The sequence below is a fragment of the Phalacrocorax aristotelis genome, chromosome 8 (assembly GCF_949628215.1).
Source record: "Phalacrocorax aristotelis chromosome 8, bGulAri2.1, whole genome shotgun sequence".
Classification (NCBI taxonomy): domain Eukaryota; kingdom Metazoa; phylum Chordata; class Aves; order Suliformes; family Phalacrocoracidae; genus Phalacrocorax; species Phalacrocorax aristotelis.
In genome coordinates this window covers 35,919,690-35,940,472 of record NC_134283.1, presented here as the reverse complement: position 1 = coordinate 35,940,472, position 20,783 = coordinate 35,919,690, and the positions used below count along the sequence as shown (strand labels likewise).

The following is a 20,783-nucleotide window of genomic DNA, read 5'->3' as shown; positions in this document are numbered from 1 at the left end:
GCTATTCATCTAGTCAATGTCTTGTATAATCTGAACTACTCGGCTTACAATAGTCTCTGAAATACCACTCCCAGTACATTAAAGCATAAGCAGAGGTGTATAAAATAGATTTTTGACTTTTTTTTTTTCCTGTAAAGGACACTTTTCTCAATTGTGTTGTGTCCCTGTTTAAAGAATTTGAGTTTTCTGCATTTAAGAGCAACACTTCCTTACAAGTTCTTCAGCCGGCCTAGAGTAGGTCTCTGTGTTTGCAGAAGTGATACGGTACCTTAAAAACACACCTATGCAGTTTATGTGATAGTAACTCCACATTGTTGTAATTACGCATCCAATTAACTTTCAAATGCTGTTAGATACTTTAACACGTAAAAAATAAACTGAAAAAAGGCACCTTATTAGATAGTCTGTATTAACAAAACACAAGGCTATTTGATATACATATAAGGAGGACAGGCTGTTTGAAATATGTCCTGGTTTCGGCTGGGATAGAGTTAATTTTCTTCATAGTAGCTAGTCTGGGGCTGTGTTTTGGATTTGTGCTAAAAACAGTGTTGATAATGTGGAGATGTTTTAGTTGTTGCTAAGTAGCGCTTACACTAGTCAAGGACTTCTCCAGCCTCCCATGCTCTGCTGGGTGCACAAGAAGCTGGGAGGGGGCACAGCCTGGACAGCTGACCCCAGCTGACCAAAGGGATATTCCATACCATATGACATTACGCTCAGTATATAAAGCTGGGGAAGAAGGAAGGGGGGTGTCATTTGGAGTGATGGTGTTTGTCTTCCCAAGTAACTGTTACATGTGATGCAAGCCCTGCTTTCCTGGAGATGGCTGAACACCTGCCTGCCAACGGGGAGTAGTGAATTAATTCCTTGTTTTGCTTTGCTTGCATGCATGCCTGTTGCTTTACCTATTAAACTGTCTTTATCTCAACACACAAGTTTCCTCACTTTTACTCTTCTGATTCTCTCCCCCATCCCACTGGGGGCGAGTGAGTGAGCGGCTGTGTGAGGATTAGTTGCTGGCTGGGGTTAAACCAAGACAAATACATATAAAACCATCTACATGGGGAAAAATAAGGTTGGGATCTAAAGAAGGGAGCTGCCAACAGCCATTACAATTCCATACTGGGAGCTGTGCATAACATGACACAGATACACAGGAGGAGAAATGAGCCATTAGCATGTCATAAACCACCAAAGTGGTGGAGAAGGATGGAAACAAATAGCAGCAATACCTTTGTTAGCGCATTAAGTCCTAAAGCTGTTGCGACAGCACCCGTGGTAGCAGAAACATAGGCTGTTCCCAGCTGGCTAAAACACAAATAAAATCATTTGCACATGCACAGCTACTACATTTATGTCACTTTTAAAAATAATTACATTTTACACATGTAGTTATGCCCCCCCCAAAGTTAAGAAGTAGACCTTTCTGTGACACAGCAATAAGATGTAGCTGGAAGATTCAAACAGGACACAAAATAAACACTTTTCTTTCACTAGCAGTAAAAATCACATGGAAGCAACATTTTAACATTGAATCAGGTTTTGCTGGTTCTGCATGGCTATCTGTCCAGCATGTTCTCATGTGTCTGAACGAACACCTTGAAGGATTTAGTTCTGTATTTAATTTCCTAATTGCTTAAACTAATAAAATCAGTTTGGATTTCTAAGGCCATGTCTACAATACTAATTAAAATCAACTGTACTGAAACACATACATGCAGACCAGCTATACTGCAAACACCCAAATCCAACCCAACCTGCCTTAAAACATACTTTACATACTTCCAAGCTAGGAAGTGTCTGTATGTCCTCGAGTCCACTGCTTTCTCCCGGACATCCATAAGCAAGTCAGTCTCAAAACCAGGAAGTCAAGCACTGCAATTGCAGTCTCCTATTCATAATTTCTAACTTTCTGCATCTATTTAGTCTCTCTCTTTACCTTCAAGGAGAAACTAGTACTGTGCAGACCAGCTCCTTTAAGGATCCTCTTTCTGTAAATCAGCACACAGTGCGATGTGCGCTATACTGCAGGGCACTGAGAAGAGACGTCCACACAAAATATAAACTTAGAAATATCCTGGTGTAACACCAAACTGATGAGGCATTTTCAAATGGTTGACTGAGCAATGTAACAGAGACTCCTATTAAATACTATACTGTTAAGTGCTTAGGCTTATCTTTAATGGCAGAAATGGAGGTCTCATCTCTATTGTTCTCAGACTTCTTGTCTGTGCATAATGAAGTAATAATAAGTATAGGTGAAAAAACTTATGCCTCTATCACCTCAAACTTTAAAGCTCAGCCATGTTCCAGTACATCAGAGAGCAAGTTATAAACACATCAGAAATATCTGGTTCAGTGTCTGACCTGACAGTAATGGGGGCATCCCCGCTCCTGTTCGTGTAATTTACTATAGCATTGAAAGACTGGTTAATCCACTGCCAGAAAACCACCGCTGGCGTTGTTCTTGAAAAGAGAAACAATTATTATTATTAACAAAACTGTTGAATCAATAGCACAGAAAGGTGACAGCAAATCAAGAGAAGCAAGTGCAAGCAGTAATCACGCAGAGGTTCTTGCTTATCTGAATGAAACAATACAGTCAATGAGATACTGCCCTAATAATGAAAGTACAAACTACTTCTAAGAATAGAATTTAAAAGTTGTAATTAAATAGCAGGGTTCCCTTGGGACAAAGGTTTGTTGTAATAATAAAAGCATTATAGCAAACCTCTCTATAAAAAACACATGGAGAAATATGAAACTCTAATTTCGAGAACACTTTTTCCAGGGTTATTCCTTTACAGGCTGTTAGCTCTCTTAGAAAGCTCCATAAGTGACTGAGAAGTAGATTTTAGGACACAGGGTTTATCTTCTCAGTCTTCAAAAAACTAATATGATGCTATTGTTTTAATAAGTCCCTGTGACATTAAAATATTCAGTTGCATGTAGAACCAGATAAACAGACACTTAACTCCAAAATGAAAAATTAGTTTCATTAAAATATCTGCATGTATAAGAAGTACAGGTACAGCACGGAAATTAATCTGGTACAGTACAGCATGAAAGAGATGACCAGTCATCAAAAAACAAAAACCCAAAAAAGAGCTCCAGGGAATCCTCATTAATTATGTCAGTGCCAGTGTGCAGATGCCTTAGGACAAAAAGATGCTAACATGTGAGCATGGGTGGAGGGGAGTAAAAATTATATTCTATACAAGTCACAGAGTCCCCATTTAACAAGCTAATATGGTCCCTGTTAAACTGCAGATATAATCATTTTACAAATGGTTATGCTGATAAGTAACAAAAGTGACAGTCAATTTGTTTCACAATGTACGGGGCCATCTTTTGGAGGGCTGAATGCTTTTGCTCTCAAATCAGTAGTATACTTAAACAATGGGACAAACTTATGAAAAGAAATCCACTAAGAACCTCTGGATCAGGAACTTCCTGATCCACAAATAGTTGGAGGCTAGGAGAGTAAATCAGGGGAAAAGTGTTTATTTGTGCACTTAGATCACAAACTCTGTCCCCAGTGGAAAAACCACTGAAGATTCTGCTCCACCAGAATTTCAGGCATGCCACCAAAAATAGCAGTTGCTACTGAAAACTATTTCCTGACTGTTAAAATAACTTTTCATAGGACTTTAAAGCTTATACTTAATTAAATTATTTAATAACAATCAGTAATGGTAACAGGAATGTGGTTGTCATTGGAGGGCTGATATGGAAGTTAAAAGTGCTAAAGAAAGCAGTAGTTGTACCAATTATTCTGTAATTATTCTGGAAAGCAAAGAGGAGATGCTAGAGTAGAAGGTGTGTGTCTATCATGAGGCTTTGATTCTGGATTGGGAAGATCTGTTATTTCTTGGAATTGCAAAAAATCAAAAGATTCAAGTGATTTGAAAGTATATTCCTATTCCCTCTGGTTTCCAGTATCTGAATGAGATGCCAAAGTAACAGTGATAAAGTAGCTGGATTTCTTCCATCACTACTGCTGTTCTTCCTCCTTTCTCCTGTGCATGTGCAACACTCTTTCCAGATTCATCTTTTCCTGTTTCCTGGCTACTGCTATGTAGAGGATGTCAGGCTTACTATAAAGCTCATGCATGACTCACATTGCCTTACTGCATGCACAAAGGCCCTCATAGATATAACAAGGAATTTGCTCCTTCCAATGACATGGAGTAAGATGGATGATACGCTGCATCATCCAAGGACTTCTACGCAATCCTGTTTGCACTGCGAAGGGTTTGGTCCAAAGAAACCAAATGTCTTCCAGGCTAACAAACCACCTAGTTTTGAATCTAAGTGACTCTACGGATAATGCAAAGAAAAGGTTTATAGCTGCTATAAGTACAGTAGATAATAACAGAACATGCATAAGAGAATAACCAGTTAACAGGAAGCAGTGCTTGTGAATGGACAGCTGTTCTGATGGTTTTATTCATATTCTCAACTGTTTTTTAAACACGCACATATATATGCACCATTCAAAACGTCTGGGCCTTTCTGCAGTGTAAGTCAAGAATGTGTAAAATCTCAGCGTCAAAAATGCTATTGTTTTTTTCCTCTAAACCTCCCAACTGTTCTTGCTAACAAAGCATTGTGTCACAAAAATATTTCCAACGTGGAGCTTACTAACAAATGACATTGGCTTCTGCTGTGGACTTTACTGTATTGGTGATTCAAGAACTACTGAGGAAACAGAAGCATCAAACAGGAGCTGGAGAAACTTGATGACTGATGGACCAAAGCATACTGAGTACTCACTTGGCAGACAGAAAATCCTACATGCCAGATCTCTAAGGTTAGAAATTCCCAGGTATCTCCTCCTCTTTGTCCTCCACACAACTCTCCTACAAGGATGGGATTTTGGAACATTCAACCTTCCCAGTTCGAGGAAAAGTAGGACGGTGAAGGAGAGGGGCTAAGGGCTTATCTCACAACCACTTCTAGAGGAAGCCATTAATTAGTGTGAGGGAATGCAGAGAGAGAAAAGGGAGCAAAATTTTACATTTTAAAATATTTATTATAAATCTTCTAAAATGCTCTTTTGAAAATAACATTGATTTTCACTTATCTAATTTGTAGGCAAACGTTTTGTATGTTGTATCACCATCACTTACCTATAAAAGGTCATCATACAACCTGTGATAGTCATGTTCATGGGTACCTGAGCTGACATTCGGCCAATCAAGACCATCTTTTCACCAGTGTCTGGGTGAAAGGCTGAATCATAGATGTATTTTGCTCTCCACAAGTCATCTTCTGTCAAGCCAGGTGGCACAATACCTTGCCTTGGGACAAGTTAAAAAAACAAAAGAAGACAACAGCAAAAAGTAAAACTGTTATAAAATGCTGCAACCTCCAGTGACAAATGTGGCATCAGAGGATTTGGGGACATTCACACTAAGTTAATCTAGCCTCACACTTAGCTTGTAGATCTTCAGCTTTTAAATGGACTGGTGAAATAGAAAGAATCAAAACTCCCAGCAGCGTTTATGTTGGCTGAGTTGATATATTCAGCACCAAATTTCTATTTCTCAAACCTGTACTAGGTTTTAGAGGTAAAACGTAGAGCTAAAATCTCTGGAGTCTTTAGTGGAAACTTTGAAAAGTTACCTTGCAAGTATTTAAGACACTACTTGCTTGAAACAATATAACACATAAGAGGAAGTTTTGAACTCTGTTGTTGTATTTATTATTTTCAGAATTAGACAATTCTGTATTTCAGAATGGTTAGTAAGGGTTCTTAGACGACATAATTTCCCCATTCAATAGCAAATTTGTTTAAAGAAAAAGTGTTTCAAGCTCTGAAATAAGAAGAGTGGTGCAATGAATACAGTGTCTTAAATATTACCTTTAAAATATATAACTGTGTACTTATCATTTACATGGACTTTTTTTGGCGAGAAGCAAAAGCGATCAATGCCATACCTGTAATCATGCACAATTTTTCTTGCATTTTCCAGCTGGGCGTCAGATAACAAAATATTCCGGGGGTCTGTTACAGTAAAGAAGTGACTGGCTCGTCCAATGAAAGTGCTTTGATCCCATCGGGGCTCCTTGATATTAATATTTAATGGTATATCTGCTGACATCTTCAAAAACTCTGTGAAGAAAATATGGAAATTTGCAATTCAGAATTCCATTTATTTCATAATGTGTCTATAACCTGCAAGATGAAAAGTGGATGCTTAGAGTAAAAAAACAGAACAAACACCAAGCAACTTGCAGAACTGAGGTTTAAAGGGGCGAGTATACATCTAGAAGGCAGATGATGTCAGATATCATAATGGGTTTTAATGAGGTTGGTACCTGTAGAAGTAAAAAAGCAAGAACTTAGTTGAATGACTACAGAAAGGTTTCTGGGCCTGTTTCCCCAAGGCATTTATACACTACATCTTTGTAAGAGTATGAGTATCTGATTATGAGGTAGAGGCTACATCATATACATGTACAAATATCTGAGAATGAGGCAGATGCAATGGGAGCCTAGAAATGTATTAATAAATAGCGGTACTAAATAACAATATACTAATCAGAAGTGTGCTTTATTTCAATGATGAATTTGTGTTTGCTGAAGGGAAGGGAAGATTAAATATTCCAAGAGATGCCTGAAGAGCTGCTGTAAAGTGCAGTGACAGAAGAAATATTTAATAAAATCCAGTTAACCTCTCTGGCATAGCAAAACAAAACAAAACTTTGGAACACAAACCCAACAATTTCTTTAAATAAATGTTGTTTCTCTAAATCCACGTTTTAACAAAACAAAGATTATATAAATGCAACAATTTGCCACATTATGAACACATGACCGGATCTCCTAATGGTACTTCAAAGACGGTTAAAGAACTCCAATGAAGAGCACTGAACTAACACAGTTAAGCATTTATGGGGCCTAAAGCCCAGAAAATGAAAAATTACTTCAGGATGACTAAGTTTATTTCAACATATAATGAAAGAAGGACAGACCCTGCATAGCACAAGCTATATGAACTTTTTAACTTTCTTAAGAGAAATTTCTGCAACATATTCAGTAGCCAGTTAAAGAAAAAAAGGTATCTTCCAAATAATGCTTGAATTCAAATGGCTAAAGTAAATTGGATCTATAAAAATACAGAATATATCATATAGCATTTTATCTGTTTTAATAGGAAAACCATCATCATTATGAGGACAACAGACAAACATGGTGTAAGCTGCCACTGAAGAGTATTTTCATCTTAACTCAAGAACACCATGAAGTTGTTTGAGATATTTTTGTCAATTTGATGAAACTTATATGATGTAGAACAGAAAAAAAAAAATCACAAAAATAAAGTAACTAAGTATGTGAAGTGTCTCCATCATTAAAAAAATGTAAACTTCACGGGGTAAAAAAGGAAAGGCCATTCATGAAATCTGAAGAACCTACTCTGCATCTGTCAAATGTAAGTATGATCCTTCTCCTCTACCTCAAGTGTAAAAACTTGGAAGTCTTTGGGAAAGTAAAACTTCTACAGAAATAAAGGCTTAAGTCTCTCCCCATCTATCATAACCAGCCCTAAAACAGCAGCTTTAAGCAACAGGAAGGGGGAGGAAACTAATAAATATTTAGAAGGCACCGTGGAGCAGCATTTCTAGCAACACTTCCCCCGCCCCAAGACCCCCAAAAAGTCTGTTCTTGAAAGTGAGCTAAATCAGCTCATAGTTTTACAAGAAGGAGATTATATAGCTTTGTAACATCTCTAACAGGAACCATGAAATCAACTTTTTAAGCAGATGAGGACTGTGTAAAAATTATTCTGCCTTGAACCACTTATCAGTCAGAATTGCTCTTAGAGTGGGAATTATTCAGTGAAAAGACTGTCTTCCCTGCATTTACCCAGACTTAGCATTTTTATGCTTATGTAATAGCACAAGCATGGCTCTTATTTAGGACTTCTGTGGTTATTATTACTGTGATTCAATGACAACGAAAACCTAGTGGCCACATACTGTTTTATGGTGTACTGCACAAACATTATGGGAAATAGTTGATTTTCTGATATATCATCTGCCATGAAGAACCATCAATGACATTCAGATTGCTCAAATTCTTCCCAATATTACATGTGCTCATGAAGTCAATAGAAACTGTGCATAAGCACAATGGCACTGAGCACCAGCCATGATTGTAAAGCTGTAAAGATAAGATAAGCAAAAATGCAGAATAACTGTGTTATAGATGAAGATAAGCAATGTTTAAAGAGGATTTGGCAAGTACATTCTACTCAGCACTGCCGAATATTTGAGGCGAAGTCCCACCTGTGGTAACGAAGAAAGGAAAGTAACCTATTGATAGTACACCAAACTTTGAGAACACAGAACGGATTAAATAAATAATAATGAAGGGTTGTCCTTCACAATCACAGCATGATTAACAGCTTAATGATGAAACTGTCATATCTCAGCTAGTATTACTAAAAAAGTTTGTGAAAAATCTATTAGAAAATGCTAACTTAGTGCCACTCAATAAAAACATCCTTCCTTTCGTACATTTACTGGTAATTAAAGTTTCTTTAAGTTAAATAATAAACTTCTATTAAAAACCTGAGTAATTTGTTTTCATCAAATGAAAAAAAAAACCAAATCCCAAAGCATTTAGGACATTTATGTATTATTTTTATGTTTAGCTTGTATTATTTATGATAGAACAACGAAAAAACAAAAGCATTAAATAAGAAAGATCTGTTTTTCACCAGTCTCAAGCTTTTTCTTGAACAAATAATCTCCAATTCTATAGAACAGGTCTTCTTATTGAATTTTATGTAAGCTAAATCAATTTGTTTAAAAATCACACAAAAATTATAACGATACAGATATTTCTGTGTCCTGCTCTCTAAATTTTCCTGACATAAGGAGAAACTCAGAGCTGTATCGGCAAAGAAGGGTTGTTTGTCTTTGCAATGTGGACAGCAATTGTATAAAAAACAAGCTGTGTTTCTACAGATATTGCTGAATTCTGGATAATTATGAACTGACAGCCCAGGCTGCAGGTAGGACACCAGTAGGACTGCTTTTGCTTGTTCCTGATAAACTGTATTAAGAGCTTAAATGCTCAATTAATCCTTTCCAGACAAGTTTAAAATTCCCAGTTTCTACTCCAAGTCATCATGTGCAAGGTTGTTTCAGAGACTCCCATATCTGTACAAGCTCTCGCAGCTTTTATTGCAACAATTAACACCCCCCAGCTATTTGACAAAAGCATAAATCACGCTGAAAGCTTTTTATGAAGGAAAATATACTGAAGTATCCCCCAAAAATGGTACTGTTAAAAACAGATGATAATCTGAAATCACAAGGCCAGGGTTTTCTATACCTCCCTCCAATCAATCCAGTGCTCTTTCTGTATTAATATGTGAAAACAGAGAAAATTATGAAATAAATCCAGTTTCTACTAACAAAAATTAAGACCTTCTTATGACCAGCACTGACCTTACTGAGAACGGAGCACACAGAGCTGGATTTATCCCTTTCTCAAGAGTTAAAAAAGCTCTGTTCACTTGGCACTGACCCCAACCAGCAGCTCTGAACCCCTGGGTACAATGAAGACTCACACAGCACAGTGTGTTTTTTTCACAGCTATATATGCCACATGGAATATCAGCTATTTGCTGCAGTAAATTATTGCATAATTTTAGTTTCATACATTAAAATGGTACTGTGAGGTGCAACAGATGAATATGCTGACTGTATTTGGTGAATGTTATGAATATTTAAAAGCTATTCGCTCCACAGTGTTTTACCTGTTCAGGAGGTGATCCACTACTGCATAGAAATAGCTGCCAAATACATGTTTCAACGATTAAAATGAACATTGATACATTTATTTAAAATTACTAGATCTGATCTATGGAATACACTTTCTTGCTCTTTCACTACATTATTTTTGCCTAGCAGCCTTCAGTTTTCCTTTGGCACAAGAGACCTCAAGAAAAACATTGTTCCAAAGGCCTGTTCATGCATTAAAATTTGCAGTCATTAACTCCAATATGTAAGCATAAAGCAAGTACACAAGGAGTATCAGCATTACTGCTCCAACTTCCAGTAAATATAGTCATGATTCAACTACCCTCAGATCTTAAAGTTTCACCATCAAGTCAGGGAAAGTCCTAAAGCTTCTCAGGATACTAGAAGGCTAATAGATGTGGTACAGTAGGAGAAACCAATCTTTCCCCCCTCCTTCCACTCCCATTTCCCTCACTGTTAAGTTCATTATTGTACGGCAGCTTTTATTAAGGTCTTTACTACATGCTGAGACAGGATTTCCCTACAGAGAAACAATAAATCTTACAAACTTCAAGAAAATAAGGTGCCGTAGCAATATATAATTTACTAAGCTAACCTTGAAGTATGAAGACATTTGTATCAGAATTATAAATAACTGACATTGGACCAGTAAAATCTAACACTACTTCTTTTTGCAGCTTACTCCGAAGACATTTAGAGGAGTTACCAGCTTTTCAGCACTGTTAAGGAGCATCCTTCTCCCCACACACAGGTAAAAGAAACAGACAATTAAATAACATAACTTGGCTCAAGACCACAGGTCAAGTCACAGATGACATCAGAACCTACACCTCCTGACCTGTGCTCTAAGTACTGCTGGTAACGGCAAGACACAAGTTATTATTTCACAAAAGTAACGATGGGAAATGGAAAGGTGCTGGCTAAGAAGCAGAGAATCCATCCCTCAATTCTATTCTGTGTTCCTGCTTGCTGCAAGTACTTCCACAGTTATGAAATGGTTTAAAACACAACGATGTGGAGACACCTGTGTATTACTCGGGTTATTTGCATGTGATACACTTCTTACCAGGCATGTTGCAGAATGAACAGAATTCATGGAAATGAAAAAAGACTCAGGACAGAGTTGTCATGCAGAGCATCTGAATAGGAGATGCTGCTTAGGTTTCTTTTCCCTTTCTTAGTACTATACCATTAACACCACCCTCCCCTGAACACTGATATATTGTGAAAAAACAGACCATCTTCTGGTCTAAAATGGTAATGGCTGGTTTTGCAAAGCAGTACCCTATGGAAGCAGGGTGATCTCATTTATTCAAAAATTATTTTCAAAAAAAAAAACCAAACTCTGTACATGAGGGCTGGTAAGTCATTCTACGAATGCTTCCCTATGGGTATATTATTTGTAGGAAAATGCAAGTTTCAATATTTTTGTAATTAATTTATCAATTTCATTAAGAAAAATTAAAAATTGCTTAGGATAGCTTATGTTAATCTGTTTAAAGCTGTCTAATGAATGCTTAGTAAAGCAGTCCATAAACAGAAGCTCTTTTCTGTCTTTTCATTCTGATTACCATATGTACTACTGGGTTGTCTGTGAATTGTTTTTATATACTTACACCTTTGTCCACAAAAACAAGCCTTTAATAATAACAAATCTAAACAATATGAATCTGCCTTCACTGCAAATGGTTCATGGCTCAAATCAGGATTGTTTCACTCCACTCCATTTAGCCTACCCCACCGAAGGTGTATCTACAGAAGACAGAAGACTTACCACTTGCACATCCTGTCTTTATCCCCTCAGCCCCTGACCTACTCTGTGTCTGCTCTGATGCTCCTTGAATCATGTGTGTTGATATAACTTACTACCCTAGCAGAAAACTAAGGCTGCAGAAAGAAAGAGAGGCCAGCTCAGTCTCCTGGATCAGTATGTTTAACTGGCCCAGTAGGAGGTCTGGGAGCATGAAAGGCCTGCAGTCCCATGCTCCTTCAACACACTAACCAGTGACCACCTTAGGTTACCATTTTGCTCAAGTTCAGGATCCACAGATGTGGGAGGACCCAGGCGTAATACAAATCTTAAAGCCTAACCTTAAATCTGCAGAGAAGACAATGACCAAGAAACAGAAAGCATAGATTATTTTAAGCCTTCTGGCTTGCCAGAATTGAGAGATTGAAAGTCTACATTACAGACCAAGAAAATGGGTGCAAGACCTAACTTGCTGTAAACTGGGAAAACCTCCCAGTCCTTGTATGTCTACATAGCCAAAAAAAGGTATGATGGTAGGAAGTGTTAACATGATCTAAGTAGTAGTGGTAAGAGAGTAGCTAGGGTGGCCGTAACACATGCTAGCAGAGCACCCCAGCACGGCAGAGGCAACACACAACCACTTTGGTTGCCAGCACAAGGTAAAATTCCCATTTCCATGCCTTTCTCACTGCTGTTACCCATGCTAGCCAGCCTAAGCTAGCAGAAGCATGTCAGCACATGCTTTGGTCTCTCTCTCTCCTTGTAAATCTATCAAAAAAGGGTTACTGCTGCAGCAGCAAAAAGCAACCTAGCAGGAAAATGGAAAACATACGTTACTGTGGACCCTTGGCATGTGCTGCAACAAAAGATCATGCCTGAAATCACTGTGTCTGTGTAGAAAGATAGCAACAGAGAATATTGGCTTTAATATTACTGATCTTAATAAAGGATAGTATATAGCCTCCAATCCTACATAGGATGGGGTGGGGGCAGGACAGCTGTCCACCATGCAAAAGATTAGATCTCATGCATAAAGGGACTAAAACTTTAGGTGACAGCTACTTAAGTACACAAAAACATTTTCTTCTAGATTATGTGATTGACATACTTGACTTGCACTTTAAGAATATACATAGGAACCATGCTCTTCTAAATAAGTTTAAAATAAAAGTCAAAGACTGTGGGCAGGGACAGACCACCAATGCCCACAGAGAAGGAACAGATGTCATGCATACAAGGGAGTGTAAAAAGTTCAGACACCGGAATAATATAATTTGGAGACACATAAAAATTGCAGTGAAGTAAAAAAGGTTGCTGAGCTTGCCAGTCTCAGACTCTGAGATCTGTTATGACAGTGCCTGTCTAACAAAACCAGTGAATTTCTGTCTGGAAAACTTACAAGTTTTCCAGCAAATATTTTTACAATAAAAGCCCCACCTCTTGTACTAGAGACTGTATGATGCTACTTCTGACTTAACAGCCCCTATCAGTAAATGCTGAAAAGGGAAATAAAACCCATAAAGCAAAAACATAAGCCAATAAAATGCCTATGTATTTTGAAGGGATCCTCTTATAAAACAAAATGTCCAACTATAAAGTAAAAATGGTGGCTGTGCACAAAAATGGTTTCATCAATATATATCCAACAGCCACGCAGTCATCATCATAAATGGTGGGGCTTTTTTAAATTTTTATTTTTATTTAAACAGTCAGACTGTAAAACTGCAGGAAATAGGTACAACAGCCTCAATTTAAGTTGCTGCAACAGTATTTTACCTAGCTGTCACCTTAATTTTCAGATACAATTTTAGAGGGGTGCTGCTGTTTGCACAATACATTAAAATGCATAATACATTAAAATAACAAAAGCAGCGTAATAAAGCTATCTAAGATTTAATTATTATTTTAACTATAATGCTTTGTCAAGGGTGTAACTCCACTACCTTCAGTGATATAATTATCCACATACATTAAGCGTGCCCAAGATTTAAGTTCTCATTATCCATTTATCCATAACAGAATTGTGTAAAGAAAAAATAAAGGGCATTTGGGTTAAATAAAAGTAAAATAATTCCATCTGAACCCTGATATATATAGAAAGTTTGCAAAGGGACTGGAAAGTAAATGCACAAATCCTTTAGAACAAAGATAAAAATGTTTGCTTTGTTACAGTCAACTAACGAAGGCAGACTTGAACAACTACCTAACACTTAACTGCCTGTATATAAGCATCTGAATTTATTGTTCCCACTCTGTTGCTATTCAGTAAGTACCAACTGAGGGGAGATCACCTGTAAATAAAACAAAACTTTGAATCAACAGGCCCTTAAATTTTAAGGTGGAAAGGTAAGCAGCAAAATCATCCAGTCTGACCTTGAAACAAGTCTCTTCCTCAAACAACTCCAATAATGGAGGATTTGGGAAACAACATTAATTTTACAAACATGTAAGTTACTGTAATAATCCATACTGAAATGTCTCTTTTATGTCATGTTCACACAGGAGGATCAGCAGTACTGAAAGGATAGAAGACAACATCATAACCCAGTCAAACAGTTACCATCAATCATGGAAAATATGCAGTAAGGAAGGAAATAATACATATTTTTGATGTTTCAAACAACAGATCAATTAGAAGGGTATTTAATAGAACCACTTTTACCTGCAAACCCTGAAGCTGGTAATAGTCCACACTAGTAAATTAAACCAGTAATAAAGAATGCACTATGCTCTCTGGCACATTCATATCACTAAACCCTTTCAGTTTCCAAACCAGGGCGGCTGTATCCAAACTGCCCATGGAGAACGGCAGCTAAATCCTCCCTTGCGCTGCTGGATTGTCTGGGTGAGCATCAGCTGTCCTGAGCAAAACCGCTCCACGCTGCGCTCCAGCAAGTGAACAATAATGGGGGACCACATTCCCATGACCAGGAACATATTTTGGCACTGTTTAGCTCCCCAGCACTGACACAGAGGTTTGATTATTCATGTGTTTCACACTGCAGTTCTCCCAACGTGCCAAGGCATATTTTCAGAATCTTCGTAAACGTGACTGTCAAGCTAAAGGAATGGCCACGGACTGTCATGTACTTGGCACCAAAAGTTGAGCTGAAGATGTGGTTCTGTAGACCAGAGGCAATTAGATGTGGTGATACAGATGGCTCACTGCTATGTGGACCTGCACTTTCCAAGTGCTTTAAAGCAAATTTCACTACCAGCCTCTCCTCTACCACACTCTCTCCAAATTTCCCTGATGCTTCCTCCTCACCTCTCTCCCCAACACCCTCCCAGCCATAGTTATCAGAAAATAAAACAAACTAAAAAGCATGGTAGAACTCCCTGACAGCTAAAACTAAGGTCTTGGTTTATCTGAAGAGAATCTCTCAACTCCATGTTTTTAATAATCTTCTAAAAAAATCTTTATTTTAAATCAATAATTCTTTCACTATCCTTTCCATCTTGTACTTTCAATCAGAAAGCGACATTGAACTGAGCTGGAAGCCCCAGTACCAAGCACACCCAAGTTCTTGCCCTCTCTGATCAGATGGAATCGTCTGCCAGTTCATGGTCTAATGTTTAATACTAACATTAACTGCAGGGAAAAAGAGGGCTTAAGAATAAGTGAGAGTGGCCTCTCTTAAAAAATAATTACATAAAAGCCAGCACAAAGTCTGATCAACAGTTTTAGTACAAAGACTACATTTAGATTTGCCACAGAACCAGCAATAATAGAAGACTTTAAACCTTGTTTAAAGGTTAACAACAGCAGTTGCAGCAATTCTACAAAATGCAGATTCAGGAGTGGCCAGGAGTTCAACTCTCTGCTGTTCCTTTTCAAAGTTCATGTTTTAAAACAGCACGTTGAAGGTCATATAACCACTTTTCAAACCAAAGCAAAAGCCAAAAGAGTAGCAACGACTATTTAATTTATTTCGGACAGTAACATACCACTCAATTTTTAACAACCCAGACGTTTGATAATATATTTTAAATGCTGTTGCATGACTGAATAATCCAGATGGGCACATGATCTGGAAAATTCTGGGCAGCTTAAACTCATGCAGCAGCACACAAATGATGAAAAGCAGCTTTGCTACCTTCCTGGGAACCATTTATCTTTTCTTATACTACTGACACCTTGCATTTTTACCCAAGTCTTGAAAAAATCCACTCCACAGTTAAGAAACTTTGTTGGGAATGTCATTAATTTTTCCAGTAACTAAGCTAAAACTGGGAATAGAGCAAAATAAAAATAAATTTCTTGATGGTATAACTGTGAACCCAATCCTCCATGTCTGATCTAATGTGGGGTCCCAACCCTGGGACTGGACTAGTGTCGGGGGTCCGCTGAAGAGGGGACACCGTGATGAAGCTGAGGTGAGGGGTGGAACTAGGTGAAGACTTGGTAGTCACCCCTTGATCAGCCCACAGCCCCAGCTGTGCAGACTCCAATAATATGCCTCTGTCACTCCCTACACTGCTTATCAGCTGCCAGAATATCAGGCCTAAACTTATATCAACATCCTAGACAGTTTCTAACAGACCACCCTGGGGGAAGTATTTAAACTGAACCAAGAAGCTGTCACCCTCTCACAACTAAATACTAATCACAAGCACAACTCGTGGTTGAGGATTTAGTTGTGTGGCTCTTTTAAATTATAGAAGCATGAACATTTTCACTGAACCATGAGGCCTCCCTTCCTCTTTTTCTCCTCATTTTTCTACCCAAACAGCCTCTGTTCAGCTCCAAAAGTCATAGCAGGGTGTGCTGCAGCAATTAAGACTCTGGGTACAAAGACATGTGGGGACTGGGAGCTTCACAGCAGCTATAAAATTGAAGAATGGAAGTAACTCAGTGGAATTCCCTTTCAGCTGGTCTGAGACCCCCATCACCTTTGACCTCACCACAGACTACTGGAACACCAAACAGATTGTATCCCCCTTCCCCCGATTTCATGTATCTTGCTTTACCAATTTCTGTCTTATTATGTATTGGGCTTACTATATGGGTTAAAGCAAACTTGCTTAAGGACAGTGGAAAATATAATAAATTGTGGTATATGTTAACTGCCAGGCATCTTGTCAGTGAAGTGTGTTAACAAACAGAATCTGTCTTGCTGCGGATAACAATCTAGGAACAGTGCATGACATCTAAACGCACATTTTCAAAGCTATAATCACTGTTCTGAGTCAAGAAGCATCCTGAATGGCAAAATGTCCATTCCTCGAGAGATGCACACAGCTTAAGTTGCCAGGAGTGCCATATTGTCAGAGAGAATATTTGTGAGAGCAACTCGCCTGAGAGCTACGCCAAAAGCAGGCTTTCCTCAACAGAGAATCGCCTGAATTCTCTCGAGTGACGCTCCTTTGGCAAACATCCTTAGATTGGGTACCAGATAGGGTACTGCTTCACTCCCTATACAGAATTTTCTGTTGCTTTTTGCTTTTATGGGGCTGGAGTCCAGATTATAGCCTCCTGCACCCTCCCCTACAGAAGTGGACTCTATTAATGAGAGTGGCCTTTCACCTCTCTTGCATGCAATTTCAGAAAGTCAGCAAAAACTGAGCTGGGGGAGGGAGAAGTCTAAAGAGAAGTCTGCGTCCAAAAGCAGTGCAAACGTAACTGTGATAACAAACACTGTGACATCTCACTTCTTGGTGCCCGAGTCCCAAAACGCAACTTGCAATCCTCTTTACAAAGCATAGGACATGCTGGGTACTGGGAAAGATAATTCAAACCAGCCTGCATACAGGAGGGCAAACGAGTAACCTAGCCAACACAAATGTTGAAAGAAAGGTGCAACTTGTATGGTGTCCTTTATCAGGACTTAGACCCCTAAATTCAGGTGGTATGAAGGCACTCAGGTCAGATCATGATTCACACAACCTCCTAGAGGCAACTAGGAGTTCCTTTATTGAAAAATGAGAGTGAGGCTTTTCCCTGAAAACCCAGTAAAAATAGAAAGTAACAGCAGTACCTCTTTCTTACCAGAATCCTAATGAATAAGAATAGTTCAAAAGTTAGAGCCAGGTGCTGCTGAAAACGCTTCATGTGCAGATCCACTGGGAGAGAGAAGAAGATTTGACACACTTAGGCCCCTAGATCTCCATTCTTCAAACCAGTCCCCTAACAGCCTGATGTTCAGCTGTCAATGCCCTGCTGTGGCAAGTGAGAGGCATAGGCTGGAAAATCTTGAGATTGAGAAAAAAACCTGCTGCTATAAAATGGGGAGAAGAACAGCTTCTCTTCTTCCTCTGACATGTTTATAAAGCAAAGTGCTCACGGCCACTTGTTTGCTTTTGCAGAGCTGAGTTCTTTTGAAGCATTTCCCATGCTGCATTGATAGAGAAATACTTTGGGATCCTGTTAGGCCTTTTTATTGCTCAAGTAACACATTGGCCCTTTTTGGGGCTCCTTTGCCTGAACATACCCAGATTTTTCTTTTCCATGAGCAATGCCCACCGCAACAGCTGCTATGCTGGCTTAGTAGAAAAGACAGGAAATTAACTACCCTCTGATTAGTAAAAGGTGAGCTATTCTACTTTAAAACTACAACATACTGGCAAAGCAACTGCAGAAAGGCAAGCCAAGATACTACCCATATCTTAATTGCTCTGGCAAAAAGAATACAATGTACTCTCCAGGGATGACAATCATGCCAGCATAATTAGTTCAAATGAGAAGCACTAATAGATTTTTTTAGGGGAAAAAAGCGTTTTTGCGTGATGGCAAAAGAGCACATCAGACTTATCAAGGCAATTAAGCAACAGCATTCCTCTATTTGCACTGTTTGCTACCACAGTTTGAAAGAAGCGGCACAGCTGATGACTGGGAGAAGTATGATGCAATATACTTACACCAAATCTTAACAAAGCCACTTGCCAAGTTTTCCTTCCTCAAAGCAGCTTCCACCAGTAGATTTCTATTTAAATCACAAGGGAAAAAAAAAATCTCTGTCTGCACTTTGATTCTTCCTACTGTAATCATAAGAACAAACTGAATGCTGGAGGAGGCAAATCATGGCAACACTACAAGACACTGGGTATATTTTTTTTGCTTATAAATCTACGTCCCGCTTGTAGCCTAGCAACAAAAGCAGCAGTCTGTGTTAAATGGATAGAGTCTGCTGCTGGGGCTCTCTCCTCAAAACAGCAGCCATCTTTGGTGTGTAACTTGATGAGAGGTTTCATCATTCTGCATTAAAGCTACCTCCAGACCTTAGAGGTTGCTGCAGCCAGCTCAGCAGTGTCGGCTTTCAATGTGCCACCTCTTCTCCCATCGCATGAGGTATATCGCAGAGACACGTCACATATTCACTTCGCCTCTTCATTAAGAAAAATAAATCTTCTTTGCTAAGAAGGGTTAGTGCAAGCTCTTACTTTATTTCAGTCCTGATTGCTGCGAGCTTGTCTCTGCTTTCTTATTTTTTAACCCACCCAGCAAACTGAAATAGGATTAGCTGGTTCTACCCAGGCATGTTCGTGTTCTATAATTTTTCACTATTTCATATATGTCTTTCTCATAGGATCCATACAGGTGATTTTTTAAATTGCACATTGGTACAAAGCCAGTCTTCACCCTGCTCCCGCTCTCCCAATACCCATTATAACCACACCAAATCATTTATAATTTGAGAAATAACAAAAAATCAATACTCATAATTAAAATCCCTGCCTCCGGCTACCAGGTGCCTGACCTCCAAGTTATTCGGCGCGTTCCTCCCCTGAAAAGGACAATCCCTCAGCAGGGAGGCTTGTTTCCTGCAGGCCCAGGGATCTCTGCCGCTGCCACGCACCACCCTGCGACAGACAGCCCACGCTCAGGGGACTACCCCTGGCCAGGGGGAGATTTTTGGGAGTGGGTGGTGAAGCAGGGACCTGTTATGTGTGCAGGGGGGAGGTGGGAGGGGAGGGCTGTGGCAACCCCCAGCCAGCTGTCTAGGCAGCACCTCCCCAGGACAGGGGTGACCTGCTGGGACACCAGCTCCCACGGAGGGGTTGGGGTGACATGCGGGTCTGGGCCCCAATGGAGGGGATGGGGTGACACGCGGGGCTGGGACCCTGCGGAGGGGACAGGGGTGACACCCGGCGCTGTGCCTGTGGGGAAGGACAGGGGTGACACACAGGGCTGTGCCCCTGCGGAGGGGACCCGGGTGGCAGATAGGGCTGGGTCCCTGCGGAGGGGCCGGGGTGACACGCGGGGCCGGGCCGCTGCGGAGGGCACCGCTATGGCACCGGGGGTGACCCACGGGGCACCCGAGCCGCGGGGACGCCCCTACCCGGTCCCGGTACTCACCGCGGCCGCTGCACGCCGCCGGCCCCGCGCCGCCCCTCGCCCCGCCGCCCGGAAGAGGCTCACTCGGCGCCGCGGGCGAGGGACCGAGGGAGGCGTTCAGGCCGCCCCGCTCCGCTTCGCTCCGCCCCGGCGGGGCCGGGCCGGGGCTGCGGCCGCCCGCTCCGCCTCCCCTTCCCGCCGGATCCCGAAGAGCCCCGGGGCGACCGGGCGGTCCCCGGAGCCCGGGCTGCCGGGGCAGGGCGGCTCCTCCGGCAGCGGCGGTGCCTCCGCTAAGCGCTCTGCTGCTGCCGCTTAGCGCCCTGCTGCTGCCGCTTAGCGCTGGAAACAGCCCAGGCCGCGATGGTGCTTTTATGAGTAACGAAAGGAAAGCTGTCGGAAGAGTTACCGGGCCTGCTACGGGCCGCCTCCGTAGCAGGGCGGCGATGCTTGGGCTGGGACAGAGCGACGGCGCCGGTCAGCTGCGGGGGAGCAGGGTCGGGAGCAGGCGGGCCGGCGGCCCGAGGGCAGGCTGGGCGGCAAAAGGTGAATTTCGACTTGCTTTCACATTTTAATCACTCTCCTTTAATAGCTATTGCAGAAAACAGCTAGCAGCGGGGAAGCGTTTGTAGGAAACCATAGAATGACCTGAGCTGGAAGGGACCCACAGGGATCACTGAGTCCAACGCCTGTCCCAGCACAGGACAACCCCAAATTCACACCGTGTCTCTGAGGGTGTTGTCCAAAGGCTTCTTGAATAGCATCAGGCTTGGTGCCGTGATGCCTCCCTGGGGAGGCTGTTCCAGTGCTCCACCACCCTCTGGGTGAGGAACCTTTTCCTAATATCCAACCTAAACCTCCCCTGGCACATCTTCCTGCCATTCCCTCGCATCCTATCATTGGTCACAGAATCACAGAATGGTGGGGGTTGGAAGGGACCTCTGGAGATCATCTCGTCCAACCCCCCAGCTTGAGCAG

General features: G+C 40.7%; 1 protein-coding gene across 4 annotated transcripts in view; it reads right to left on the bottom strand.

The window, feature by feature from the left end:
* The window catches only part of SFXN1 (sideroflexin 1), a 30,083-nt gene extending 10,129 nt beyond the window's left edge, over positions 1 to 19,954 (bottom strand). The window contains exons 1-6 of one of the 4 annotated variants that reach the window (XM_075102465.1): positions 19,830 to 19,951; positions 19,231 to 19,333; positions 5,947 to 6,121; positions 5,136 to 5,306; positions 2,371 to 2,469; positions 1,236 to 1,311 (exon numbers count right to left, since the gene is read on the bottom strand). In XM_075102465.1, the coding sequence (XP_074958566.1) occupies positions 1,236 to 1,311; positions 2,371 to 2,469; positions 5,136 to 5,306; positions 5,947 to 6,110 (510 nt within the window). In that variant the 5' untranslated portion in view covers positions 6,111 to 6,121; positions 19,231 to 19,333; positions 19,830 to 19,951. Of the gene's footprint in view, positions 1 to 1,235; positions 1,312 to 2,370; positions 2,470 to 5,135; positions 5,307 to 5,946; positions 6,122 to 17,511; positions 17,599 to 19,230; positions 19,334 to 19,829 lie in introns of those variants that run through there. The other 3 variants (XM_075102466.1, XM_075102462.1, XM_075102463.1) reach the window with 3 other exon arrangements.
* Between the last annotated feature and the right edge of the window lie 829 nt (positions 19,955 to 20,783).